The sequence below is a fragment of the Scylla paramamosain genome, chromosome 3, assembly GCF_035594125.1.
Source record: "Scylla paramamosain isolate STU-SP2022 chromosome 3, ASM3559412v1, whole genome shotgun sequence".
NCBI lineage: Eukaryota > Metazoa > Arthropoda > Malacostraca > Decapoda > Portunidae > Scylla > Scylla paramamosain.
The window spans coordinates 15,787,028-15,815,000 of record NC_087153.1 but is presented as its reverse complement, the minus strand read 5'-3'; the positions used below and the strand labels follow the sequence as shown (position 1 = coordinate 15,815,000).

The 27,973-nt window shown below is 36.7% G+C and overlaps 3 protein-coding genes and 1 long non-coding RNA gene across 7 annotated transcripts in view; 2 read left to right on the top strand and 2 right to left on the bottom strand.

Annotated features, from left to right (window-relative positions):
- The window catches only part of LOC135096343 (DNA oxidative demethylase ALKBH2-like), a 4,141-nt gene extending 1,488 nt beyond the window's left edge, over positions 1 to 2,653 (bottom strand). Inside the window, exons 1-5 of the mRNA XM_063997792.1 lie at positions 2,597 to 2,653; positions 1,914 to 1,964; positions 1,215 to 1,562; positions 605 to 747; positions 201 to 358 (exon numbers count right to left, since the gene is read on the bottom strand). Coding sequence (XP_063853862.1) covers positions 201 to 358; positions 605 to 747; positions 1,215 to 1,562; positions 1,914 to 1,964; positions 2,597 to 2,653 — 757 coding nt within the window. The remainder of the gene's footprint in view (positions 1 to 200; positions 359 to 604; positions 748 to 1,214; positions 1,563 to 1,913; positions 1,965 to 2,596) is intronic.
- A 787-nt stretch (positions 2,654 to 3,440) lies between these two features.
- On the top strand, positions 3,441 to 7,342 carry LOC135091357 (uncharacterized). 2 transcript variants are annotated; one of them, XM_063988940.1, is made up of 2 exons: positions 3,441 to 3,820; positions 4,838 to 7,342. In XM_063988940.1, the coding sequence occupies exon 2, from the start codon at positions 4,848 to 4,850 to the stop codon at positions 5,712 to 5,714; it is 867 nt and encodes a 288-aa protein (XP_063845010.1). In that variant the 5' UTR covers positions 3,441 to 3,820; positions 4,838 to 4,847; the 3' UTR covers positions 5,715 to 7,342. The 2 variants fall into 2 exon arrangements, with proteins under 2 accessions (XP_063845010.1, XP_063845001.1); XM_063988931.1 differs by having other exon boundaries at positions 3,444 to 4,051.
- A 774-nt stretch (positions 7,343 to 8,116) lies between these two features.
- On the bottom strand, positions 8,117 to 20,729 carry LOC135091348 (uncharacterized). 2 transcript variants are annotated; one of them, XM_063988908.1, is made up of 5 exons: positions 20,570 to 20,729; positions 16,962 to 17,060; positions 15,577 to 15,661; positions 13,564 to 13,721; positions 8,117 to 12,006 (listed from the first exon to the last, which is right to left on the bottom strand). In XM_063988908.1, the coding sequence occupies exons 2-5, from the start codon at positions 17,037 to 17,039 to the stop codon at positions 11,287 to 11,289; spliced, it is 1,041 nt and encodes a 346-aa protein (XP_063844978.1). In that variant the 5' UTR covers positions 17,040 to 17,060; positions 20,570 to 20,729; the 3' UTR covers positions 8,117 to 11,286. The 2 variants fall into 2 exon arrangements, with proteins under 2 accessions (XP_063844978.1, XP_063844987.1); XM_063988917.1 differs by lacking the exon at positions 16,962 to 17,060 and having other exon boundaries at positions 20,570 to 20,724.
- Positions 20,730 to 22,370: 1,641 nt separating this feature from the next.
- On the top strand, positions 22,371 to 27,804 carry LOC135091324 (uncharacterized). Of its 2 annotated transcripts, XR_010262469.1 has the most exons (5): positions 22,371 to 22,427; positions 22,542 to 22,704; positions 23,932 to 24,060; positions 24,973 to 25,049; positions 25,192 to 27,804. It is a non-coding gene; the product is annotated as an uncharacterized LOC135091324 (long non-coding RNA). The 2 variants fall into 2 exon arrangements; XR_010262468.1 differs by having other exon boundaries at positions 24,973 to 27,804.
- Positions 27,805 to 27,973: the final 169 nt, after the last annotated feature.

Here is a 27,973-nt window from a genome sequence, read left to right as displayed (position 1 = left end):
ATATTGATTGATATTTCACTAAGTATTTTTTTTGCTACAGCAATGCATTCATCTTTCAGCTAGTCCTTACATACTGAATCTATGTTATATTTAGTACAAACATTAAAAATCTATATAAGATATCAGAAGATTTAGCTACTTTGAATAATTATGTTCAAGTTTCATTATAATGGTTCCTTATTTTCACACAAAATACTTACCTTTCTCAATGTTTAACTTTTTGGGTGGTCTTGAATCTTGATGGCGGAAGTAAAAGTTTCTCTCTTGTCCTAGACTCAGAGAGGCAATGGGGACATTTGTATCCAATTCTTTTTCATCATCTTTGTGTTCTCCCATCTTATCACTTCCATCTTTATACCTGAAATGGGAAAAGAGTAGTAACATTTAAGGTTTATGATGCTAAATATTGCAGAATCTTCAGTAGCCTAAAAGAGCAAAAAAATATGAGTAGAACGGTTACCTGATATTTGAGCGTTTATAACTTATAATATCTGACGATTCTAGAGAGCAATTTCTATCAAAGTCTCAATACTCATTTTGTCTGTGAAAAACCTTTCACTGAATGGAAAAAAAAAGAACTTATGCAATGCAAAGGGTCATGAACCTGTTGATGAGCACAAAGTTATAGTGATGACCAGTGACTCTGGCAAGCACGTCTCGTACATGCTGCAGTGGTGGAAGCCAGGGACGGGCTGGGGTCTGAATTCCACTGTATGTGTAGGTTAGTCCAGGATCACCATATGTTGCCTGCAAATGTTCATTTTGTATAGCAATGAATAATCCAGCAGTATCACACTAAAATACAGTATTCTTCTCTTATAATTCTCTATGAGGAGGCTGAATGAATGTCAAGGTTTAAAAGTGATAAAAACTTATAAGCCCAAGTAATAAAGTAAATTCTACTTATATATAATGAAATATTGCTTCCAAAACATGACCATTACTTAGTTTTACAATGCAATGTCTAATGTAATGCAAATCACACCGGGAAAGATCAATTTCGTATATCACCATCACAATGTTCATGTACAGTATACTCGTATAATAGCTGTGTGAAAAAGCCATCTCCCTTTTACACTCCTATCTAAGTTTTCTTTTGATTTACCTATATTCTTCGCAAATATATATAATCTAGTTCCATAATACCAACAATGTAGTTGTATCTTTAAGAGAGCCACACAATAATGTATAAAGTCATAAATTGTATGTTATACCTGTTTTCTTGGCAGGTTGTGCCACTTGCCAAACACCCTCACTCTGGCCAGATCCCCTGTGAAGTATTCCACCTGCTCCTCAAGAGCCTGCAGCAGTGAACTTGCTGCTGCCTTGGAGAACAAAACTGTATAATCTAAATCGAGGTTATCTCTTTTGATCTTGTTCCAACGCAAGTCACTACTTTGTACTTGAGAGAGCAACATGCTCAGACAGGGTGATGGTGCAGGTGGTGGTTTGGACTCAAGTGCTCCATTCCATTTTTCTTCTTCTGGAGGAGATACTGTATCTGAGAGTTTTCTCCTCTTTACTGGTTTTTCCATGACAAGAGGAGGCTGCTTTCCCATCATCTGGTAAAATAGTTTTCATCAGTGGTTACCATGATATATCTAACATCATTTGCAAACTATAACAATTAAAATAGGCAGTCATGGTCTACAGAATAATAATTAATGATGATACTGAGATAATCAACATAATAATAATGAACACAAAGGATGGGCATCTATCTTTCTGTTTTGCTTCTCATGAATTAACCATAATGAGGCAGCAATCATGCATGTCTTTCACTTGCAGGAATTTGTAGGTCACAGTAAAAAAAAAAAAAAAAGTAGGCCTACAAGGAATATACAATATCAGAAGCACATTATGAAACTGTAAAGTTGCATCATCATGCATTTCAGTCCCACAGTTTTACCTACCATGGGTCTAGTATCTGCCCAGATCACCACCTCATACCTGATGGGTACAAACTGATACAATGTGGAAAGCATTAGTAGGTGCACATGCTGATGACATGCTCCCTAGTTTTTCACCTATGTATTGTTCTGATGAACCTCACCCCCTCAGGCATACAATATTTGAGTTTAAGCCTTAATTGCTCATACATACAAATTCGTCTGCTTAATTTCCATTAAAAGCCTATTAAAACGTTAGAGTCTACACCATTTATCCCGTCTACTTGAACGAATTAGTTGTTTATCATCGAAAACTATTCACCAAAAAAAAAAAAAAAAAAAAAAGATAAATAACACATTAATGAATAAACAACTTGTGATTGAGAAATAGGGTAGTGAACAAAAATAATTTTGAAACACCCCCGCTCCCCACAAGAGAGAAAAAAAAATAAAAGAAATCTTAAAATATTAGTTTATTTTTCAATAATCTACAGAACGCCCCGACCAATGGATTAATAGCAAATTAGGATAAAGTACAAATAACATAGTTTAGTACGGCATGACATGTGTGGGACAACCGGTGTAATCTCTGCCTTCGATAGACACGGCAATGAAGTGTAACTATAGGCAGGAACAAGATTCACAACAATGCCGTTTCTCAAATTACCCTCGTTCTTTTTTTTTTTTTTTTTTTTATGTCTTCTCACTAGATCTCTGTTTTCGTGTTCTCTAAGGTACCTTAGTGATTGACTATATTCAATCATCTTAATTATCTAGCCAGTGCACTTCGAATACAAGCTGCTTAATGATGACCTGCTACTCACTCAATCAGAGTCTATCTGCGCCTTCCGCCGTGCTCATGTTTACATGTTACGTCATTATGAAAAAGCTCCGCCCATAAGCCGCGACTTTCCGAAATAGGAAATAGGAAAATCGAGACACAACATAATTGATATGTCAGAGACAGCATGCTAATTCTAAAAGGAAGATAAAGCTAAGCATGAGAAGTTCCATAAAAAAAAAAATGTGAAACTAGAAATGACGTAATTCTCATACTGTATGGGTGGATTTGTCATGCTAATTGATCTTCTTGGACGAGATTATCAATAAACATTTATTTATTTATTTTTTTAATTATTATTAAGAAAACTCTATGTAAAATGCAACTGCTTGTGAGCCCCAGCTGTCATGACAGGCAAAGGCCATCAAAAGCGCACTTCATAGCTAGACGTCGTAGTAGGCTCCATTCACATTTACGTTTTCCTGCCCACGCATGACGGATGCCCTGATGTTTCGCCATCCGTCAACGTTTGCACCTCCGGAGTGTATTCTTTTATTCGCTCTTTTATCTATTTATTTATTTATTATTTTTTTCAGCCTGTTAATTCGACGCCACTCCAGTCACCTACCAATACCTGAATGCGAATATTAGTGACACAGAATATACCAAATTAACGTGGCAACTCATTCCTTCCATTGGTTATCACCAACTTACCAAGGAAGAATCCTTTACTACGTACTTCAATAGGCAGCAGGTCGCACGCCTCGTGTCGCCTGTCTCTCCACACCACGCCCTTGCCACGTGCAGGCGAAGCGGCCACTTTTAAAGTACCAACTACCAACAACCTTTCCATTCATTCTGGGAATATCACTCGGCTCCAGTTGAAAAGGAAATGGATGATGATGTAGTGATCTAATCAGAATCATGATGATTATGAGTACAACATTAGATTACATGAAACCTGCAACAGCGAACGGCCCATTTCTCATAGTTAGTGTTCCCCTTTACATTATTTAGAACATAAAAAAAAAAAAAGAAGAAAAAAGCATCGAAATAATAAATGGTTATATAATTTGCGGCGCAAAGCGATGCTCAATTGTTACAGATAAAGTTATAAACATGGGATTATGTGATCACTGAGCAGAGAGCAGTGAGTACTGAACTGAGATCTCTGTTAATCTCTGAAGGAACTGTTGATGGTTATCCTTGTGGTTAGAGACACCGGAGGGCGACTGCAAACTTCTTATCAGGAATTCCGTCCACTCCACCTCTGCACAAATTAATCCAACTTCACAGTCTCTTGTGGCTTTTCACTCTAAAAGTATATGGCAAGCACAACCAATCCACAAGGACAGTCAGTGTAGGCAGAAAAGCTGGTCAGGTAAGTGTCTGAAATATTACAGTGGTCTTGAATGTACATATTTTATTTACGTTAGGACAGAAGGAAGGAGTATGTGTAGACTGCAGTTTGATTTTTTTTCTTCATAAAAAAAATAAATAAATAAAAAGTCTTGGCATACATAAGTATGCCATGGCTCCACTAGAGAAAGGAAAACATATATGTCATCATGGGAGTGTTTATAAATTGGGGGTCTACAATTTGCTGAAGCTTAGGGGTGATCTTTTGAGTTCCAGACCTCATATAGATTATACATTTTGGTTGCCAGCTGCATAGCATTTATTTCTGAACTTATACAAAAATTAATTAAAATACTTCTTACAATGTGTTTTGTGCTAACATTAGAACACTTGTCTCACAGTTTGTTTTATGCTATCACCAGTGTTATTAGGGATGTAGATAAGGCTAATCTAACTCCTGTTGTTTGTGGTTTGCTCACCATCACTACATTAAGGAAGCCACGCCACAATATAATGCTCAACCTAAAACAAAAATGTGCACACAGTAAAATTTTACATTAGATGCATCATGTTCCATTAAGTTTATTATTCACATTAGTATTCAAGTAAAGTTAAATCTTTGACTGAATTACCCGATACAGAATAATCAAATTGCACTATCAAAAATAGTTGAGAAGATTTTATGAGAACAAGGCAGTACCATCACTGTTTCTACTTCATAGACTTCCACCAAAGATTAATCTAGATGAAATATTCCAGAGTGATATTAATCATTGCCATCCACAATTATGTATTTTATGTATTTCAGGTCAACAGTCATGGACAGGACTGTGGGAGCTGTGTCTGCTGCAGCCGTTCTTACTACAGGTGTTGCTGCATGGTCTCTGTACAAGTGGCTGGAAACAAGAAGCAGATTAAAACAATACACTGACAAGTACAGTGATAGTAAGGAAGTGCAGAGACAGTTAGTTCATCAATATGGCACCCTAGATGATTTGCCGCAGTTGAAGGGATTAATATCACAAGAAGCAGATAATTATCATTCAAAGCTTTCACAGTTTTGCAATGAAGTGTGTCAGAAGCATGGGGTGAATAAAGGCCGAGTACTTGATGTCGGCTGTGGGCCAGGAGGGTTATCTTTTCACCTTAGTTCTCACTTTCAGAAGGTGGTTGGTACTGATATTAGTTACTCAATGATTGCAGCAGGACAACAACTAAAACAGTTTGCAGAATTTGGAACTCCATTTAGTAGTGAAGGAGGCAAGAATATATCTTTTGTACGCATCAGAATCCCAGACTGTGCCTTAAGAGAAAGGGTTGTGTTCTGGGATGAGGATGCATCTGCTCTCTTTTACACTAGTGGCAAATTTAACTGTATTGTTGTTTCTAATACAATTACAGATATGGAAAATTCAAAAGCATTCTTAGAAACTATTGTAAATTACACTGAACCTAATGGGTTACTGATTATTTCTGATGTTTACAACTGGTTTAATGGTCCAGAAGAACACTTAGGCGGTGAGGGTGAGTGTTTAACCCAGTCTGTATTGGCGAAAATCTTAGAACAAGATTGGACTTTTGAGGAGGAGACTAACATTCCCTTTTATGTACCAAGATGCAAACGTCTTGCTGAAGTTGGTAATGCACATGTCAGTGTTTGGAAAAGGAAACCTGAAGAAAACTAAATTGAATTCAGGAGGGTCAAGTTGCCAACCAGCCTCAGACTGGTTCTTGCCAATTGTCCATCCACTGGTTGATGTCCTTTGTACTTTATTTCAAAGACAAAATAAAGATAATAAAATAGGAATTCATGTTTTTGAGAGAGCATAATATGACAAGTCTGCTCTTACATAGGTTAATTCATTGTGTTTTGTTATTTTCATGGTATTTTTATGTACACATTAAAAAACTTTCCATCCAACCAGACCAAATACTTTTGCATTATGACTTGGGAATTCATGCAATATTGATTTTTATTAAGTGATATACAGACTCTCTCTCTCTCTCTCTCTCTCTCTCTCTCTCTCTCTCTCTCTCTCTCTCTCTCTCTCTCTCTCTCTCTCTCTCTCTCTCTCTCTCTCTCTCTCTCTCTCTCTCTCTCTCTCTCTCTCTCTCTCTCTCCAGCTTCAAGTTTGTGGCTTGTAACCCCATAGCTATTTTTCTACCTGTCAAGTTAACCCCATAGTGTTATTTTAGATACTAATTGTTCACATAGTCAATAAAGTTTTAATTATGTCTGAAATGAAGTTCCAGTCTGAGGACACCTTGGCTTATTCAACCAAGAAGTTAGTTCTTCTTTATGTACTCTTAATTAAACATTTCTGTAACAGTTATGTCAAGATTTTCAGGTGGATAAATGGAGATTGATGCACTCATTTGCAGAAGTGAGGCAAGTGCCTCTGGGATCAAAACTGAGTCACCACTTGCATTGGAGAATTGGAGCATGGGGTCTCCCAGTATAAAATGCTGCCTGGAACCAGGAAGGTCTTTAAAAGCCATACTTCTTTAGAATTGTACAAGAAACTTGACAGTGTCTTTCTCTATATATTTTCCATTTTTGTGCTCTTCTAAGGCAAAGGAGTAATCAGTATGCCTAAAGCCACCTTACACAGCTACACAAGCAGCATCTCAGCAAACCCTGCATCCCACTCCCTCTCAGCCTCAAGGGTGTTTTGTGAAAGAAATACCTATGTGCAATTACTGTTATTGGTCTAATTTTTATAATTTTATAATAATAATAATAATAAAAATAATAATAATAATAATAATAACAATAATAATAATAATATAATTATTTATCTACTTACCTATTTATTTATTTGTTTATTTTTAATGTCATCTGTGGGCTTTGACAGGGAGGGGCCAGTGAACTTTGTTTATGAAAGACAATGCGTTTTTCCACAGCACAAGTTTCTGTGGATTTGTTATATTTTTTACTTTTTTTTATTCTTTCCTCTTGGTTATTACATGTATATATGTTATTAACTATTTGATTTAAAAAAAAAAAGTTGAAAAAATGTATAAAAATAAGATACAAAATTACCAGCAAAGCAAGTGATTGCCAAGAAAACAGCAATTGATAATCAAGAGCATCTTGAAATCTTGAGTGTACTTATACAATAGTGAGGCAAGTGGTGGTCTAGACTTGAAGATATTCCTGACTTAAGCCACTCTTTCTGTGGATTCTTCTAGTGTCACTTGTCTAACTTCTGAATGGAGCATGTCAATTGCAAAATATTTCTTTGTGCTGTAGGACCACATGCACTGAGAAGTGTTTTTTACTGTATTATAAATTAAAATATTAAGTTTGATACATGTGTATATGGTTATTTTCCTATTATAATTACTCAAGGAGAGCAGGGTTTTAATTCTTGAAAGGATGAAAATATCAGCATAAATAATTTTGCATCATTGTACAATATAGGAATTTAAACACCTGCAAGATGCAAATAGTATATCCAGATACACTTTTAGAGGATTCCAGTGCATACCTTTAGAGTTCCACATGTATTCCACTTCATGTATGTTACCTTGTATTGTAATGCAGATTTATGAAGTAAACTTATGAACTCCAGAACTGCATGCTATATAACTCATTGTAAAACATGGAGTCAGTTAGCAGGAGGGGGTGGAGGGGGATGAGAGGAGTGTTAGTGAAAGCACTTTCTATATGTGCACTTACCCCATCCTGTTTATTAATTGTCACCTGAGAGCCACCAAGCTGCACAGGAATGTCTGTTACTGATCTCATGCATATGATACTAATTTCATAGCTCAAATGCTAAATATGTTATGTAGTATATGAATATTCTGTATTGAATTGTCATGATCAGAGGTAGAAATAATGACAGGTAGACTAGTATACATTTCTTATAGTTCACCTTAACTGAGAGCTTAGCTTAATACCATACATCAAATTGGCATTGTATGAGTAGACATTGTGAAAAAGGCATCTCTCATAAGCTTCAGATGGAACAGCACCAAAAATCAATGGTGTCAACACAAGAGTTAGGATGGGATTGATGTAACTGGCAAATAATTTTCCAATAGATATTGTGTAAAATTCTGGGTGGTCTGGATAAAAAACTATTTTCATCACAGTTTTATTCATAAAATAAATAAAATGCATTGCTACATTTATTTTTTTTAATGTGAGTGATGATTAGTTATTACTTTTGTAGCTCATCAGATCTTAATAAACTCCAAAGCATCTTTTTTTCTAATCACTCTACAAAAGTAAATGTAGTATATAGTAAGTAACATAATATACAAAACATTTGATTGAATTAAAAAAGCAAGTACCACTATATATTCATATTATAGAATATGAAGTTATGAAACAAATCATAATGTAAAGAACACAGAATGAAAATGGTATTAAATAACCACCATTCACATGATCAGTGCTAATTCAGTTTTCTAAGCAGCAGCTTTACTAATAAGCAAAAATTAAGTACAAGTGCTTATTCTATAAGAATAAGAATAAAATAGCAAGATTCTTCCATGAAATATAACTGCTGAATAGCATATGCTGAAGCTGAGAAATTCTCAGCAAGAATTGAGATTCATCATAAATAAATAATCATTGGTCTGGTGACCCTCCTCCTAAAGGCTATCTCCCCTTTAAGAGGGATTTCATATATATATATATATATATATATATATATATATATATATATATATATATATATATATATATATATATATATATATATATATATATATACACAGTCAGCACCAAAAAAGATGACAAGCATTGTGTGATTGTGGTGTCAGAGATCGTGACAAATATTTTAGAGGCACACCACCAAGAACACAGGATTTCTTTTCTTTCCATTGCTTTACTGTTAGACAAGGATTACATTTAATTTATCTTTTCATAATGTTCAAGGTTCATTGAGCAACTTTCTTTCCTAACCCAGGCCTTGCTTTGCATTCTAGGATAGACATCTCACCATCATCTTTGAACCTTTTTACCCACCAGTACACAGCTTCCTCTCAAACTCCAGTAATATTAATTGTTTCTTTATATGTTTTTATTCCTTGGCACAAGACAACCACAGATGCTATTTTCAGTGACATGGTTTTGTAGCCACTGGCAGGTGGTATGGAAAAATATGCAATTATAACTTATGAAAGTCGTCAGAAATGCACACAATAAACACCTTGTCACTAAATTGTCAAATTTATATTAAAATTGTTCATGTGTGGGTGTACCCAAGACCACCATCTGTCTTGAGTTGCCATAGCAGATACCATCAGTGCTCTACTCTCCCATGCAACCACATGAAACTAGTCGAATGGCGCATGAACACTGACACCGACTGAGAACTGTCATCTTTTTTTTACGCAGACTGTATAAAGTATACAGTGTGTGTGTGTGTGTGTGTGTGTCTATATATATATATATATATATATATATATATATATATATATATATATATATATATATATATATATATATATATATAAAACGAAGTTTAGCTGTGGGCAAAAGCAGTACTTTTTCTATCCCACATATGTATGTATGGTGACATCTATTTACAAGCAGGATTCAGAGTAGCATCTATCAATTTCCAAAAACTGACAAGAACCTTAATAATTAAAACTTGAAACTGCAACTTTCCAAAGGAACAAGGATTATGGCACATAACATTCCTTTTGTCTGTAATAGGACATTACCTAATATCTATTTGCATCAAAGAAAATATCCAAATAAATTGATTCTGTCTTTTACTGTCATTGTTGTGACTGGTGTTACTGGAACCAACTCTTAATCTATTTGTGCTTTTCTGCATCACCTCTGATCATTGCCTTCTTAAAATTTACATGTTGCATGATGACAAACAATGGATTGATTACACAATAATTTGTAATCAATATTTATGATAAAAAATCAAGGTACTATTATGGGCTTCAGAGGATGTGCTACATAATATTTTTTTTCAAGAATAACTCTAACAAACAGATGAATTGGGATCATACTTTGGCAGTGTGTGTTTCATACACTGCTAATTTTCATCACTGTGGTGAAGTGACAAAAGTGGATAATAAAGGTACTTGTCATCGCAAATTTTCTGTAAGACCTTGCCAGCTGCACAACACTAGAAGGTATCAGGATGTTATTGTGATGCCACACTCCACCCCAATGTTATCCTTTCCACCAAAGAGATGCTATCACTCCTGCCACCGCCAGCATTACTATGAATCTATCTGGTTATTTTTATCCAGTATTTCTACTAATAATATTTGGGAAAACAGAGCCTATCACTGCTTTTTAAATGATATTATAACACACTGTGAGCTTATAATATTTACATTAAACTAAGTTTCCTTACTTTTCTTTGCTTTAATTAAAACTCCTTTCTATTCTTATATATATTACTTGACTACTTGATGGTATTATGCATTTTATTTTGCTCTCGTCTTATTGTACGTAGGTATATCTTACAGTAGCTACTACTTTTACACTCAGAATACATAAAATAATTTGTCATTTCCAGCCATGCATCTTAGATAAAGGAAAGAAGACATGATGAGTGTACAAATTATGCAAAGTGGGGAGTGGGGAGCTGAGAAAGCAAGGCCACAACAGCACCTTAACACCTTCACATATCCAGCGGTTGGCCGAGTCTTATGTGTGTAAATTTACAAGAGTAAGTGGCTTTATTATCCACTTTTATCACCTGACCATAGTGACAAAAATTAGTGGAGTGTCTGAAACATACTCTATCAAAGTATGATCCCAATGAGTTATTCATTAGAAACAATGTAACATCCCCTATGAAAGCCATAGTAGAAAAGGATCTTGTGAATTTTTTTTTTATTATAAGTTATCAGGTTCATGTAATTGACTGTATTAATGCCCTGAAAAGTTCAATATTTATGATAATAAAAACATTAACAATCAATATCATAGATATTAAGTTGCTTAAATACTAAATACAAGCACCTTAGTATCAACAGTAAATCTGGTTTTGTCAATATCCACCAGCAAGAGAGCTGAATAGTACATGTGTATGAATCAGTCTAAACATAATGAATAGAATTATGTTAGTGTGCATCTTATCCTTAAAGACTAAAATTAATTGCACTTCATGACAAAACTGCTTACATACCTTTGATCTTAATACCTCATCCAAAGTGAGTGGTGCACCCTGTCAATACCTATAACATTACAAAAACATTTTTGTTTCTATGTGCATAAATATGAACATGAATATTTGCATAAACAGTTTATCAAGTCTAGAATATTTTCTATTTATCAATATTTCTCGAGGACAACATCTGATCTGAGAGGGAATGAGTGCTATCACTCTCCTGACTTTTGTCAATAGAATTACTTTTGATTCTCAATGATTTCCCATCAGTCTCTTCTGAGGTGGAAGTAACACATTCTGTTTCTGGTCTAGGATCTAGTGAGCTAATTATGCTATCTGTGCTTGTGGTATCTAGTGCATTGTTACTTATGCTAGTTGTGTCACTTGTTATGTTACCTGGTGTGGTGGATTCAGCAGTTCCACTGTCTGTGTTTCCTTCCTGAGGAGTCATGGTGGTGGTGTTATTGCTACTGACAAATGTTGACTGAGAGGCACATTGTGAGTAGGCAGGAGGTGAGGAGGATATGTTCAGCAATCTCTCAGATTCTTTACAGCCATCGGGCTGCCTCATTCTTGCATCAGGCTGTTGCAGTAAGCCTCCAACTGCTCCTTCTGGCTGGCTCTCAGGTACTTGATGTGGGGCTAAATATTCTTCCAAACCACCTTCTGCATTCAGCTGAAGGGAGCCTGAGTGAGTGGCTGGATAAGGTGGTAACATAGACATAGCCTCTTCATAACTTGGTGGCTTTTCTGTCACCATAAAATAATCTGGTGGCCTACTTTGTAAAACTGAGGTGCATGGGTTGCGGGACTGGGATTGACCACGCACCATAGGCACAGTGATCACGTGGAGATCTCCTGCACCATCTGAACTGACCTTTGGGAGCAAAGAGTAACACTATATGAGTCTAGTCAAACAGTAAACATTCTCCACCCCCACACACACACAAAAAAAATCACTTAGTAACATATCAGTTCAAAGAACAATAATGTAGTGGTTAATGCACTCAGCTCACAACCAAAAGGGCTAGCAGTTCAAATCGTCAGTCAGGCAGAGACAGTTTGGCCTTGTCTCCTTTCCTGCTATAATCTTCAACTATTTACTAAGCCAGGATTCAAACCTGTGCACTTCAGGACACCCCGCCCTCAAAAGCATGCACCACGGTAGTCCCAAAAATAAATAAATAAAACAAATAAATGAAACAGAATAGATAAACAATAAATAAATAGATAATAAAATACAATAATATAAATAAACTAAAACGACAAAAAATAAATAAATAAAAATAAATAAAATACAATAAAATAATAAATAATTAATTAAATCCCCACACAGCTGATCACAGAACCCCAAGGCCCATATTCTTCATAATGCTTATAGTTGACCCTAGCTAACTATCATAACTAACAGAATTCATGACTGTCAGTCTTGTGGCCATCAAAAGTTGTGGGTCATATATGTCACCATATGCCGCTAGAAGGCACACTCACAATTTGTCAATTTAAAATTTATGGAATGAAATAGGTTCTTGGCATTATTTTCTTGGACTTAAATTGTTATGACTTCATATTATGACTTTTGATTAAGTTAGAGTAAAATAAGAATTCGTTTTGAGAAAATCCACTGAACATATTCCTGTTGAAAAATGTGTCAATAAAATTTAATGTAGTACAACTCTTAACCCCCTACTGGCACTGTATACAGACAGACAATGCAGATACTCCCCAGTTTTTCCCAAAGCTGAGGAAGGAGTTATATAAAGGTCTTCAAGGCATGGAACCCCAAGGTAAGTGGCAAAAGAATGCAAACTGGGGGAAAGATGAATCTCTCCAGCATGCAATGTTGTATAGGGATGAAGTAGGTACACATACTGGAGAGAGAGAGAGAGAGAGAGAGAGAGAGAGAGAGAGAGAGAGAGAGAGAGAGAGAGAGAGAGAGAGAGAGAGAGAGAGAGAGAGAGAGAGAGAGAGAGAGAGAGAGAGAGAGAGAGAAGAAAAAAGAAGGTGGGTGTATTTAATCAAAAGAAACATGGTATATGGGAGAAGATTATGGACAACAGCCCGACACACACAGGCAGCATAAAGCAAGGGTTTGTTTATGCTTAGGATAATTGATCATACTGCTCCCGCAATAATTTATAATAATACTTTATTGCCCCAAAGAAGATTATTTACTTATAATTACTAAAATCTTTGTTGTTATATTTATAATAAAAGACGGCTGGGGATCATGCTGTGGTATGTATGGCCATGTTGTCATGATGTTGACACACTTCTGACAGTCATAGGTAGCATGCTGTGTCATTTTATGGCTGTCCATAGGAGTTTATGGTCGAACATAAGAGTTTTGACAGAGTTATGTCTAAAATGTGACATTTTGTTTCACTATGATGGTTTGTAGAATATGGGCCCAAGAACTCCTAATATGCCTTACCTCTTGGACGGCAGTAGTGGTGGTTTGAGGGGATGTAGACATCCAGCGGCATAATGCAGAAATGATGAGAAAGGAGCCCAAGATAACTAGGCATACCCCAAGGTAACGCACAGGCTCTATGTAAGCCTGAGCTACACCCAGCCAGTTGAGCAAAACTCCTGTCATTAAAGAAAAAAATAAGTTAATAAAAGAATAATAAATAAATAAATAAATAAATAAATAAATAAATATAATAAATAAATAAATAAATAAATAAATATATATATAAATAAAGTATATGTAGTTGTATAATCTACATATAACATGCAAATAGTATCCAAATTTCAAACTCCCTTCATTCATAAATCACACAAAATTCATATACTTCAAAACTCATTACACCAAGTACATTGTATGTATGGATCTGGAACAAATTTCTAATGTTTATGGTGAAACCATACATAAATCAATGCTTGATGTCATATTCACATATTCATTCTCTTTGTCTTCCCAAAGTATGACCTGCACTTTTCTAACACTTAACTGACAGGTTATGAAACAGAATAGCTACCACCTTCTCATTCAACTTTTAAGAAGACGAATGATCTGCAGTGAGCTGATACATAACACAGGTCTTCACAATGTTAAGCTATAAGGACAACATACACTACTGAGAACTTCCCTTAAGGGCAAGGCTGTGATGGGGATCCACAAGACAGCAGCCACCCACCTCATAAAAAGGGCAACTGAGAAATATCATACACACATCAATAACATGGATACTCATCCACAATGACAGCCTGACTGCAACTTGTCATCATTCATCAATCAAGTCCTCATGACATCCCAAAAGACAAGCTAGCATAAACTTCATGGAGTGTACATACTCTTGGGTATGGGAGGGGTCAAAAAGGAAAATAATTAAATTATTTTTAAGTTAACCACCTCCAACTAATTTAACTACTTTAAATCAAATTTAACATCTTAATTATTATTATTATTTTTTTAGGTATATTTAACGTGCAAAATGAAAGATCGAGGAAAAGTATTTGGTGGAGTGATAAAGATCTTTAAAAATAAGACACTAGATATAAGTGTAAAGAGAGGGTTATATGAAGGAATAGTGGTGTCCACTGTGTGTATGGTGCTGACACATGGAACACGGGAGTAATGGAGAAGAAATGATGGTGCCCACTGTGCTACATGGTGCTGAAACATGGAACATGGGAGTAGCAGTGAAAAAACAGCTAAATGTAATGGAAATGAAATGTTTGGGCAGTATGTGTGGAGTAACAGTGATAGAATAAAAAAAAAAAAAAAAAAAAAAAAAAAAAAAAAAAAAAAAAAGAGAGAGAGAGAGATAAGAAGAATGGGTGTTTTGAGAAACATGGCTAGAGAGGCAGATTAATAAGTGTTAAGGTTGTGGGACTGTAATCTAGTAAAGAAAATAATACAGCCAGAGGTACACAGTGAAAGGTTAACAGGAAGGGCACACATGGAGCTGATGAAATATGTGATGAGAGTACCGAATGAGAGAGGAGTAACTGTGCAGCAAGCAAGCTCAATTCTGCATGATAGAGGTGAATGGAGAGCAAGAGTGTTGAGTGCATAAAAAAATAAAAAAAATCCCTGGGAAGGAGTGAGGGTGCACTTGGCAGGCCCATTGGTGTAAAGAACAAGTTGGAGTACAGGCCACTCATTAGGAAGTACGCTGCATCTGATGGGGTCTCAGGATTGGAGTAGGTATGGGGTAGGGAACAGTCTCATTATGAAGGGGCAAGGGTAAGTATGGGGTAAGAAGGGGGGTGTATGCTGCTGGGCCTTGCTGTGGATGTGTGTGGCCAGCTGTGCTCTGCCTGGACTCCTGGGATGTAGTATGGTGAGCCAAAGAATGTCCTTTTCCACTGTGGGCCAACAGGCCTATGAGTGTAAATGATATGTGTGTGTGAATGTGTGGTGCCTTCTCTGGGCCACCTTGTGTGGGACTGCTGACATGGTATATAGGGGAATTACAAATATGCAAGTTAAACTTACCTATACAAGAGAGTACAATGCCATATCTGTATGCCTGATGAGTGAAGTTGGGTGAATTTTGCAAACGCTGAATTTGAGAAGGCATCTGAAATAGAAAGAAACATTTTCATGAAAATAAGTATCTCACACATTTTCTAATCTTTAGGAAAAAATGAAATATGATCTTGTCATATACAGGGCATGTTTTAGTTTTGATGGAACTGAAAAAAAAAAATATATATATATATAAACAACAACAGTAAATCACTATTTCAATTATTAATTAATCATGAAAAAATATATAAACAACAACAGTAAATCACTATTTCAATTATTAATTAATCATGAAAAAATATATAAACAACAACAGTAAATCACTATTTCAATTATCAATTAATCATCAAAACTACTCTTGACCAGCCACTCACACACAGCCAAATCTATACTACAGATATCTATCTTTACTCTCATTTATCTCCTCACTCAGCTACATTGTTCCATGTGTCTATTTTATCAAAGCTCCTTTGCAATGGGGTACTTTGAAGGCTTCCTGTCATTATGTGGTGCCACTGTACTGTGCCACTAGCCTGTAAAGAGCCCCTAATTGCTTTGACCTTTTTACATTTATGCAAGAAGCTCTGTCAAAGTATCAGTGCACAAAACTGATGTAGTCAATAAACTTCAGGACAAAAAATTTATTTCTTACATCTTTGCCATAGAGTTTATTGACTAAACCAGTTGTGTGTTCTGATAATTAAATAAGGAGCTTCTTGCATAAACATATTAAAGTCAAGATAACTACGGGCTATTTTCAGGCCAATGTCCCCGTGACTCATGAGACGAGACCTCTGGTGGAAGTCTCTGCATAGAAATCTTCATTAGATTAAATTATTATGCTCTCATCCAGCTACTGTTCAGTAGCTGGATGCTGCCACTAACTGGTCATACCATTTGGTTACGTCATATAACAAATTCTTTCCACCATATTACTGATGAATTTGCTCCACATCTATGAGGAGCATAGGAAACCTCTGTTGTTCATCACTTGCCACATCTTTCATTATTAATTCTACACTATAAAGTCTCTTGTATCCCTTTCATCAGCTCACTTGCCAGTTTTCTGCACCATACCTCTTCCTAAATGTGTAAAGTATTTTCAACCTTTCAGCCACTAACTACATTCCTACACACCCATGCCCAATTATGAAACCCACCCAATTATGAAACCATGAGAAAAAATTTCACACCTTCATGCTAAGCTTCAGCTAATGTAAGATTTTAGTCATTTAACCAAACATTTTGCTATGTCAAAGATATATATGCTCAATTTTTCAGATGCCAAATAACACAACCAAAAAATGTATTGATTCCACATTATAGTAATGTGATTCTGCCATGATGCTCACCTCTGAGGCACTGGTGACTTGCCTGTCAGCAAGGGGCTGCTGCTGGCTGAGGCCACAGTCACCTGTCTCCCCCTGCATGAGGTGCTAGCCTTCAATTCTCTGAAAGAGAATCTTGACCTTAATAATTCTTACATTTTATAAACTTGTATATGACTGATTGTACAAACATGTGAGAAAACAAATATGGAATTTATATAAAAGTCACAGCATTAGGGTATTATCAACATGAATACACAATCATAATAAAATGTAATAAAGATAATAAAAAAAATAAATAAATAAAAATAAAGAGAGAAAATTTATGGAATATGATGCTGAGTTTCTCCTAAATCCCCTAAGTCCATGCAGAAGAGGGTCGCTTGGAGGGATACAGTGTGTTAGCATGTTGGTTTCCATACTGGAAACCAACATGCTCCCTTGTACCTCTTTCGTTCAGCCAATGATGGCTGTCTTTTCAATGACATATTAAAACATCATTAAATGTCCCTTACTTTCAGCCAATACATTAATTATTTTCAGCCAATCAACACATGCATACGTGGCTGCTGCAGTAGTCAGCCAGCTAACCACAAAGGTACCCAGTACCACAGTGGTAGCTGAGTGCAGTGGATGTAAATTCAAATACTGGGATTTTATCGTGCAGTTCCATAAAAAGACGACTGGTGTACATTTCTTTAAGATCATACAGTGTTCTGCCGAAGTCAATTGAGTGTTGAACACTTGGTGGCACCAGTACCGTTTGAGGATGAGGAAGAGATCAACCAACCATACCCTGGACCTTCCACTTCCTATTAATGTATATGGTTAGGTTAGGTTAAGTTTGTGTCCTTAACCCCTAACTGGTGGGTGACACCAGAGCGCGGCTTATGGAAAGGGCATGTGACGCGTATATGCATGAGGATATTTTCCCATCTTCAATCAAATACAGGAGGACGATAACAGTTTTGAGCAACACTCACAAAGTTGCTGGTTCAGCCTAGTTTCAGTACACCTAAAATCTCCACAATGTATGGAAGATTATTCAACTTGTCCTGATGCATGAAGGGAAGGAAGCCACATGTGTCGACCCTCCCAAAAACCACGTCATAAGTAATGTAAACTTTGTAAGAAAACAAACTTACTGAAAATGGAATAGAAAGAGAGCTAGACATTGAAACTGATTCTGATGCCAGATTTGATGAGCTGAACTGCACCTCTTTCAGTTGCATGTGGTTACACTCAACTACTGACAATCTGGTAGTGAAGGAAGAAATTGGTGATCCCCTGACAGTCAACTACTGACAATCTGGCAGTGAAGGAAGAAATTGGTGATCCCCTGACAGTGTCCATGCAGCAGGATTTGTCCTCTGGGGTGTCTGATTCTTCAGAGAAAGAAACAGACATGCAGTGGGAAGAGTTGATGAGTATGAATCCTCCATCACCCATACCCACGCCACCTACACCAACTCATGTGTCTGTAGACAGTGAGCCAGGGAAATCTGGTATCCAGACAGGTAACACAATGTCTTTTGGACAAGGGTCAACCTATGGCAGTGTAAGGAAAGGACATGGTGGGAAGAGAGGCCATGGTGTTAGGAGAGGCCATGATGGTAGGAGAGGAAGGCAAGAACATGCTGGTGTTAAAGGTCATGGCTTGTAGACAGTCACGCCAGTGTCTGCTGTACTTCATCCACCTACTTGGCCAGGACTGTAAAGGTTTGTGTGGAAGGACGGCAGTAATTTTGAGCCAGATGTAGGTGATTTCAACGACAGTAATTCAGGTGTGCAAGAACCTCCCTGTGATATTACCTCTCCCAATTTTTTTTTCTTGCCTTTTTCAACACTTCTGTCATGGAGTACTTGACAGAGGATATAAATAATTTCAAGGAAATATGCCTCAACTTTTTTTGAGTCTCTTATCACATGTGTAGTCTCTTGTCACATGTGTAGGTGGACTCCTACTAATGTGAATGAGATGTATGTTTGGCTTGCCTAACCATGTTGATGCCTTATGTGAAAAACATGATATATATATGGTCAACAGATGACCTTGTAACAACACCTGTTTACAGCAAATACATGGCAAAAGACAGATATCTGGATTTGCTGAAATATTTGCAGTGCACAAATAACATGGGACCCCAGCTACCTGACAAACTTTAGAAAATATGTCCCATTTTGCAAAACATGAAAGAAAAATTCTGAAACTTTTTCCACCCAAACAAAAAATGTAGTTGTGGATGACCCTCTGGTTTTGTTCAGCAGACGCCTATCATTCATCCAGTATATTCCATTCAAATGACATCAGTCTGGAATGAAGTTTTTTTGTGCTTTGTGACCACAAAACTGGATACATTTAAAATTTTATTGTGCACAGTGGCTCAGATGTTGATATCTCCAATAAAGATTCACAAGGCTTCTCTGGTGCTATGGTGAGGAAACTCATGGCTCTTCATTTTGGGAAAAACCACATCCTGTACACAGATAAATACTATACTTCTCCATCCCTGTCAAGGTTTCTTATTGAAAAATGTGTTGGTTCATGTGGTACTGTTCATACTAACAGGAGGAACTTGCCTCAATTTGAGCCTACCTTGAAGGGCAATATACTGACAGTGTGGCAAGATATTAACGATAAGTTGGCATGACAAGTCCATCTCCTTTCCACTGTTCACAAAGGAGAATCTGTGGTTACAGGGAAGACTGACTGAGTCACCAAGCAGCCTATCTTCAAGCCAAATGCAATTATAGACTACAATAAGAACACATATTTTGATGATGAGTCATACATGCAGACAGGGTCAATTGACTGCCTCTGAAAATGCTGCAAGAGGTATAAAAAGCCTTCCTTCATCTTGTGGACATGGCAATTCTCAATGCATTCATACTTCACAAAGAAATGACAAAGGATGTCATTTCACTCCATTTGTTTGAGAAAGATGGGTCAGGGAGCTACTGATAAAGTATGCTTGTGTTGAACCACTTGCACCCTAAAGGGCATGTGCCATCAGGATTTTATAGCTCTATTTGGTTAGGTTAGTATACTTAGGGGGGAGTCCAGGTTAGGGTGAAGCCTCCCCCCTTCCCGTTAGGTTAGTGTCCTTAATGGAGGTCCAGGGAAGGCTTTGCCTCCCCTTGGGTAGGGTGATATTCCCTGTTTGTTAATTACTTTTTACTTAATTTTGAGGTTTTCCAAATTTAGCCTGTTTGGTCCCCCCCCTAAAACCCTCTTTCCCACCAAGTGCCCAGGCTTGCTTGTCCTGGAGAGGGGCGGCAATAGAATATATAAGGAGCCGCTATTGGTAAGATATACTAGATTTTGCTATGGTGGCCTGGAATAGATGGGCAGCCATCACAGGTGAGTGAATAGAGTTGGATGAGACCTTCATTATTTCATATACACCCTATATGAAACAGATGATGTCAATTAAGATGGTGATGATAATGACGATCATAACACCAATGACAAAGACGATGATGATTCCTAAACCACATTGACATTTCCATCTACGCTATGTAATTTCACATTTCCTGTTGGCTGGCTGGCACTCACACCAACACCATTTGTGAAGTACAGAGAAACTACCACATTTAGGCTACTGGTAAATAACATGCAATAAGTCAAGTACCTTGCATACGGGTGTTGCGTTATCCGAGTTTAGGGATGCTAGCTGGCAAAACGATCAAGGGCCATGGTCTCCTCTCCTCCCGTGCCACCAAACACTCCAGAGTTTTGGGATGGTCGTGATCCGCCTCCAACCATCCGTCACTCTGACAGAGAACTGAGGCGCTTCACCCAGGACTCTCCTATTTACTCCTCCTCTTGTATATCAGTTGAGAAATAAATAGATAGATAAGTAAATAGATACATAAACAATAAAAGATAAATTTTAAATAGAGGGATGGTAAGAGGATCAAATTAAGTCATTGCACTGTGGGTGGGGGATGCAGATAAAATAACTGAGTTTATGCTGTTTAAAAAAATTCCGCTCTTCCGGTATAGTTCATAATAAATACAATTTTTTTTTTCTGATACATTATAGTGATACACAAAAGTTATATTAGCAAGTAGGGAAGAAGAGATCCAATAAGACTGTTTAAGTCATCAAAGTGTTACGCCCTTGGCTGTGTGTGCGTGTATGTGTATCATGCGTATGGTGGTAATTAGACTGCAAACTTTTACTTCTTCTTCTTCTTCTTGCTGCTGCTGCTGCTGCTGCTGCTGCTGTTGTTGTTGTTGTTGTTGTTGTTGTCTGGCATATCATAATTAAAAACCTCAATAACTTATACTACAACCTGTTAAACTATCACTGGAACCTCCTCTTCCTCCTCTTTATTTCCAAAATAGAAACAACATACACACGGATAGACACACACCAAGACGAACACCATTACCACACACACACACACACACACACACACATTTATAATCTAACACACACACACACACACACACACACACACACACACACACAGAGAGAGAGAGAGAGAGAGAGAGAGAGAGAGAGAGAGAGACTGTGTATGTGACAAGGGATGAATGTTAGAGAGAAGAAGAAGAAGAAAGAGGAGAAGAAAAAACTACTACTATTACAAGAAGGCCGACACATATACACTCCAATTTACTCTGTATGGTTCTCTCTCTCTCTCTCTCTCTCTCTCTCTCTCTCTCTCTCTCTCTCTCTCTCTCTCTCTCTCTCTCTCTCTCTCTCTGTGTAGTATGTATGTATGTGTGTGTAGACACTCTCTTATCTATTTTTTTCTTCTGCCTCAAAATTCCTCCTCTTCCTCTTATTTCTCTCCCCCTCCTCCTCCTCTCTTCCTCCTTCTCCTTCTCTCCTCTACCTCCTCCTCCTTTCCCTTCCTTTTCCTTCCTATTTCTTCACACTATGAACATATTCACGGAAAATTACATATTTGCTATAACGTGTGTGTGTGTGTGTGTGTGAATGCTAACTGCTATGTACCGTCAGCTGCTGTGTACCGGCTCCTATGTACCACTGCTTTGGCTTGTATATACCAAACAAGGCTGCTATATACCAGCTACCAAGTAGGGAGATAAAAATTAATATTGTAAGAAAAAAAAAACGTAATATAAAAGTAATAAAACTACATTAAAAGATGACACAAAAGCATTAAAAAATAAAAATGTATTCTCAACCAATAAAATCGATAAAATTCAACATACATTAATTTAATACATGCTTATTAACATTATTTCTATATTACTAACAGGAGAAACACCCTTACAAAGGCTGTAATGGAAATGACACGGTTTTTTAAGATCTGTCTAGTGACAGATCTACAACATTTCTACATTATTAACAGGAGAAACACCCTTGAAAATCCTGGTAATCATCTTTGTGGCTTTGAGAAACAGTTGTGAAAAGAGAGAGAGAGAGAGAGAGAGAGAGAGAGAGAGAGAGAGAAAGGATTTTATTTGAGCCTATCTGCGTTCGTTCGTCTTTGCTGCGGTGACACGGTGCAGCAGTGAGTGAAGATTTCGTTCTTAATCACGTAGCGGGTGTGGAGTGGGGAAAGGGAAGTGAGGATATTATTTGACATATCATTTGATAACATGTCAACTTTTATGTGTGTTTGTAGGTGTGGTTGAAGGAGCAATGGCTGGTGGCAATGGAGAGGGAGGGTGGCTGGCTAGCTGGCTGGCTACAGTGTTTTGGTCAGTCTTGCCCCACACGCTCTTTTAACCAGTGTTTCCGTATTCCCGGCAGCTTCTCCCTGCACCAGAGAGGCACGAGTACGTAAGGTGAGTCCAGCGGTGCCAGCCTCCCCTCAGTCAGCCTTACTACCTCCTCCCTGTAGTGCCTTGTACTCGTTTATTTAGGGTTTATTATTCGTTTTTAGGTATTTTTTTGAGATTATTGATTTAATTTTTAAATTTTGTTTACAACTGAGTCTGGAAACAGTTGGAGATTTAGGGAAATATTGAAAGTTCATTATGTAAACAAGCTGTCAGGTAAGGTAGAGGTGGGGGGTGTGTGCGTCAGTGTTTTCAGCCATTATTTGCTTCGTCTCTCACTTATTGCAAGCCAAACATGTCACAAGATGGAGCCACATATTTAGTTTTCATATCCGCCATTGGCTGGTTTTGTTGTCGCGAAGAAATAATTGAGGTAACATGGCGACCGGCTCACCCACAAGTCGCGGCCGAGGGCCGCCATGATGGATTACTGCTTGTGCCAACTTGTGGGTTCCAATATTTTTTTGTTTATTTATTTTTTTCTGAATGATTTTATTTGGCTTGTATAGTAAGATCTTATGGTTTCTTAAAAATATTTTGTTGCTTTTGTAGTGTTTTTTCTCGTTTCAGTTAAGTAAATGTGCTGAATTTGCTGTTTTTTTTTGCGTAAATAAAGAGCGTATTTTACGGTGATTTTTACCCAACTCGTTTTTTTTTTTTATTTGAGGCTTTAATGAAGATTTAATTGCTTCAAAAAATCGTTTATGATAATTACATTGTTTTGCATTCCTGTTAAGTATGTGGACTTGGAATAAGCTTATGATCCCGTTAAAAGTGGTGATTTCATCATTTTTTTCTTATTTCCTTATTTCAGCTTGTAACTAACTTTGCAATGCTTGAAAAAAAAAAATAGTTCAGATTTTTATTTATTTATTTATTTTATTTTATTTTTATTTATTTATTTTTTTTACCGGTGTAAAGTGAAATAGGTGGACTTTTCAGTGTTTTTAATGGTGTTAAAGGTTCCAACACTTTCCATATTTCATATTAATATTTCTTTACAACTACTCAGGATGGAGATGTTTTGATATTGTGAATATTAATTAAAGTAATTGTCAAGTCAGATTATATAAGGCATTCGAGCCTAGCTTAATTTTTTCTAGGGGTCAATTTCAAAATGAAATACGTCAGCCAGGGAGCCTGTGGCAGCTCGCCTGTGACGTCATCAAGGAGCCGAGACTCGGCTCTAGTGTCTCCTCCTCAATATTTACTATAGTTTCCAGTGTTTTTCAGGTGTTTGCAACCGTTTCCAAAATTCTGGCGTGTAGATAACAGTAGTAGAAGGAGAGAAAAAAAAAAAAAATAGAGAAATGGAGGAGAAAGAAGTGAGGAGAAATGGAAGAAGAGGAGGAGGCATAACAGGTAAATACCAAGAAGACAATGTTTAGCTTAGTTTCCCCATCCTGCCCTGCCTTTCTCTAATATTTCGTGTGTTTTGGGTGTTTTAAGTGTATTTTGGGTGTATTTAAGAGTATTGTGGGGTGTTTTGAGTGTGTTTTGGGAGTTTTTAATCATGTTTAGGATATATATTTGCTGGTATCTGTGTTTTCGGTGAATTTAGAGTGTTTTAAGTGTGCCTTTAGGATGTTTATAGGTGCATTTTACGTGTTTTTTTTATTTGTGTTATGGGGTGTTTTGGGTATGTTGTAGTGTGTTTTGGTGTGTTTGGGGAAATATATTGAGGTGTTGTGAGTTTGTTTTGGGTTTATTTTGGGTGTTTTAAGTGTTTTGGGTGAGATCTTTTGGTTATATTTGATTGTGTGTAGTGTGTATTGGGTGAGTTTTGGTGTGTTTTGGGAATATTCTGTGGTGCTGTGGGGTGTTTTTGGTGTGTTTTAATGAGTTTTGGGGCGTTTGGGGTATTGAGAGTGTTTTGGATGTTTTTAGTGTGTTTGGCTATTTTATGTATTTTATGTATGTATGTATTTTATTTATGAGTGTTATGGTTATTCTAGTGTTGTGCGGTGTTTTGGATGTTTTTAGTGTGTTTTGGTTGCGTTGGGTGAGTTTTTGTGGGTATATCAGGATGTTTTGAGTGTTTTGGATGTTTTTAGCATAATTTGGGTGTGTGGGTGAGTTTTGAGTGTGGGTGTTTTGAGTGTGTTTTGGTTGTTTTAAGTGTGTTTTAGTTGTGTCTGGATGAGTTTTGTTATACTGGAGGTGGGGACAAATAAGGGGGGGGGAGAGTTTAGTTGAGAGGTACAAGATATATAGATGTTAATTTACATGTCCCTCAGTATGGTTACAAAAAGTAAAAGCACTGATAATTTTCAGATACCAATGTAGAGAGACAAGATAGAAAAGTAGGAAGACCACCACTATCAGCACACTGGAGGAAGGGATGGAGACAGGTGGGATGGAGGGCAGTGGAGGCCTCCCTAATAAAGATGGAGACAGAGAAAAAATACACCCAAACTCAACCTAACTGAGCACCCCTAGCACCACCCAAACACATCCCCAAACCAAAGCCTAACCTAATCCAATGATTTTCAGAGGCTGGAGAAGGTGGAGGATGAGTCGGTCAAGCTTCAGAAATACAAGAAGGATTACAAGCAGCTCCTGAAGAGGCTGAAGACTTTGTTGGATAAGATTAGCCATGAGGTTGAAAGGGGAGAGAGAGTGAGAGAGAGAGAGAGAGAGAGAGAGAGAGAGAGAGAGAGAGAGAGAGAGAGAGAGGATAAGATTAGCCATGAGGTTGAAAGGGGAGAGAGAGAGAGAGAGAGAGAGAGAGAGAGAGAGAGAGAGAGAGAGAGAGAGAGAGAGAGATTACAGTAACCACCACCTGTACTACTACTACTGTTAAACATATATTACTACTAGAGTGGAAGCTCAAACAAGTTTTGCATGGGTTCATGAATGGTGTTTGGGTGTGCGAATGCACAACACCCCGCAGGATCAGATGCCGGCTGGTGCACTTGGTGAGCTGTGGTGAATGCAGCCATCCATCACCCTGCCATGACCTGTATATTTTGTGAATAGATTACATACAGGCTAGATAGTACGTATTCCATATAGAACAATAAGATCATAGAAAAAATACCGTAAGTGGATGACTGGTGGCTTAAAACACTACATAGGACTGAAAAAAAGAAGTACAGTGGAACCTTGGTTCTCGAATTTAATTCATTCTTGAATGCTGTTTGAAATATGAAATGTTTGAAAACCGAAGCTATTTTTCCCATAGGGAATCAATGTAAAATGGATTAATCTGTTCCCAGGGAGCCATCCTGCCTTAGCTTATGACAGATGCTCCCACTACTAAGAAGGCTGCTTCACAACATCTTCAGCTCAGATACTATTTATCCAGAAAGGATGTATTGAATTAACTTAGTGACACAGAACTCATCAGAAGGTATTGTTTGAACTGTGCAGGTATTCTTTTTGTCACTGATCTAGTGAGGGAAGTCTTACAGAGTGACACAGAGGAACAACCAACTTACCACCAAAATGAAAGTGATTATAACAGACATCTTCCTGCTGGGAAAAGCTACTAGGAAAATGCAGTTGTGCAGTAGTGATGGCACTGGGTCATCAAGAGCCTCCTTTGGGATTACTCCCGAGTGCCAAAAACTGTTTGTTTAAATTGAGGTTTTCTAACAGGATCACATTTACCATATTTCAAAGATTGAATTACTGTCTTATGTTCTGTATCTCTCTGCTAAATACATAAAAATTAAGGAAATATTTATAGAAACTATAAATTAGTAATAAACCAGCTTTTGTTCTGTATTTTAATATTTAAAATTAAATAACTTTGTTCAAGAACCAAATTATGGTACAGTACCCAAAGCAATTATGAGTTTGTAATTTTGTTTGAAAATGGATTTATTTGAAAAGGGAGGCATTTGGTAATTGAGGTTCCATTGTATATGTAAGAAATTTAAGGCCTTGATATAATGAATAGGTTAGAACAGTTAGGAAATTAATGAAAAGCTAAAAACAATTACAAATTAAAGGTTGCTAGCCAGGCTAGAGATGCTATCAGCTATATGGGATGAAGAACAGGTAGGTCCAATAAAGGTATCTGATATTGAGTTAGTTCTGGGGAAGAGATGAGGAAAATTCTGAATTAGCATTTTTTAACATTTTCACTCAGGATGAAGCTTTGGAAAGTTCAGAAAACAAAAAAAAGATTTAGGTGTTATAGTAAACTTAGATGTGTGTCTGAAAACAATGCACAGAGGCCAAAAATGAAACAAATTAGGTATTGGTATTAATTTTCAGTAGTGTTAAAAGTAAAAGTCCAAAAAGTAATATTAAAGTTGTCTTTGGCGTAGAGTACATAAATATAAAACAGTGGTGGACATTACATTTTTATGAGTATACTCTTGTTTACTTGCTCCATTTCTATTGTAACATATTCCAGACAATGAAGCAATAGTAGTTTGTCAATAGGACATACAATAGGCATACAGTCAATAAAATTACATACAGTATTTGATTTCTGTCCAAATTGTTCTTGGAGCAATTTGGACGGTGGGAGTTATTTTGTTACCGCCATGCCAAATCATTCCCAGGTCCAAATTATTCCTGGGAGAAATTTTGACCTGGGAGCGATTTGGCATGACACCAGGTCTGATCTGAGGCATCACAAGCCTCTACTGACACTTGACACCACAAGAGCTCGATGAAAAGTTATTTTCTAGGATTTTATTAGGGGGACGGCAATGACAATGTCAACAGGAATGATGAGGACATTAAGAACAGCAATGAGTGTAACAATGTGGATGATAACAAAGGTGATGGAGATAACTATGAGGATGATGATAACATCTGTGACAGTGGCGAGTGGGACGATGACAACACCAAAGATGATAGCAAAGGAAGAGAAATGAGCAGTGACTGATAAAAGCCATTGATAAATATGTTGTTTTTCATAAATATGAACTTTGCTTTTCCTGTAACTTGCTTCATGTGATGATTCAAGATAATAATTATAATAATAATTATAATTATAATTATTATAATAATAATAATAATAATAATAATAATAATAATAATAATTTGTTAAAAGGACATTTTGGTGTTGATCTTGTAATTAATAGTTTTGAGTTGAAAAATGTCTGACAAAAATTTTTCTAAATATAAAAAGTTAACATTTTTAAAAATTTCCTAATGGTAGGATAGAACTTAACCATATACGTATATATATATATATATATATATATATATATATATATATATATATATATATATATATATATATATATATATATATATATATATATATATAGAGAGAGAGAGAGAGAGAGAGAGAGAGAGAGAGAGAGAGAGA

What these genes read in the sequence shown, in the direction of transcription:
- LOC135091357 (XM_063988940.1), top strand. Translation starts at nt 4,848, where the DNA reads ATGGACAGGACTGTGGGAGCTGTGTCTGCTGCAGCCGTTCTTACTACA.
- LOC135091348 (XM_063988908.1), bottom strand. Translation starts at nt 17,039, where the DNA reads ATGCAGGGGGAGACAGGTGACTGTGGCCTCAGCCAGCAGCAGCCCCTT. An exon ending in AAGTCACCAGTGCCTCAGAG is followed by an intron (nt 15,662 to 16,961) that starts GTGAGCATCATG and finishes TTTCTATTTCAG; the next exon opens with ATGCCTTCTCAAATTCAGCG. An exon ending in CCACTACTGCCGTCCAAGAG is followed by an intron (nt 12,007 to 13,563) that starts GTAAGGCATATT and finishes TTGCTCCCAAAG; the next exon opens with GTCAGTTCAGATGGTGCAGG.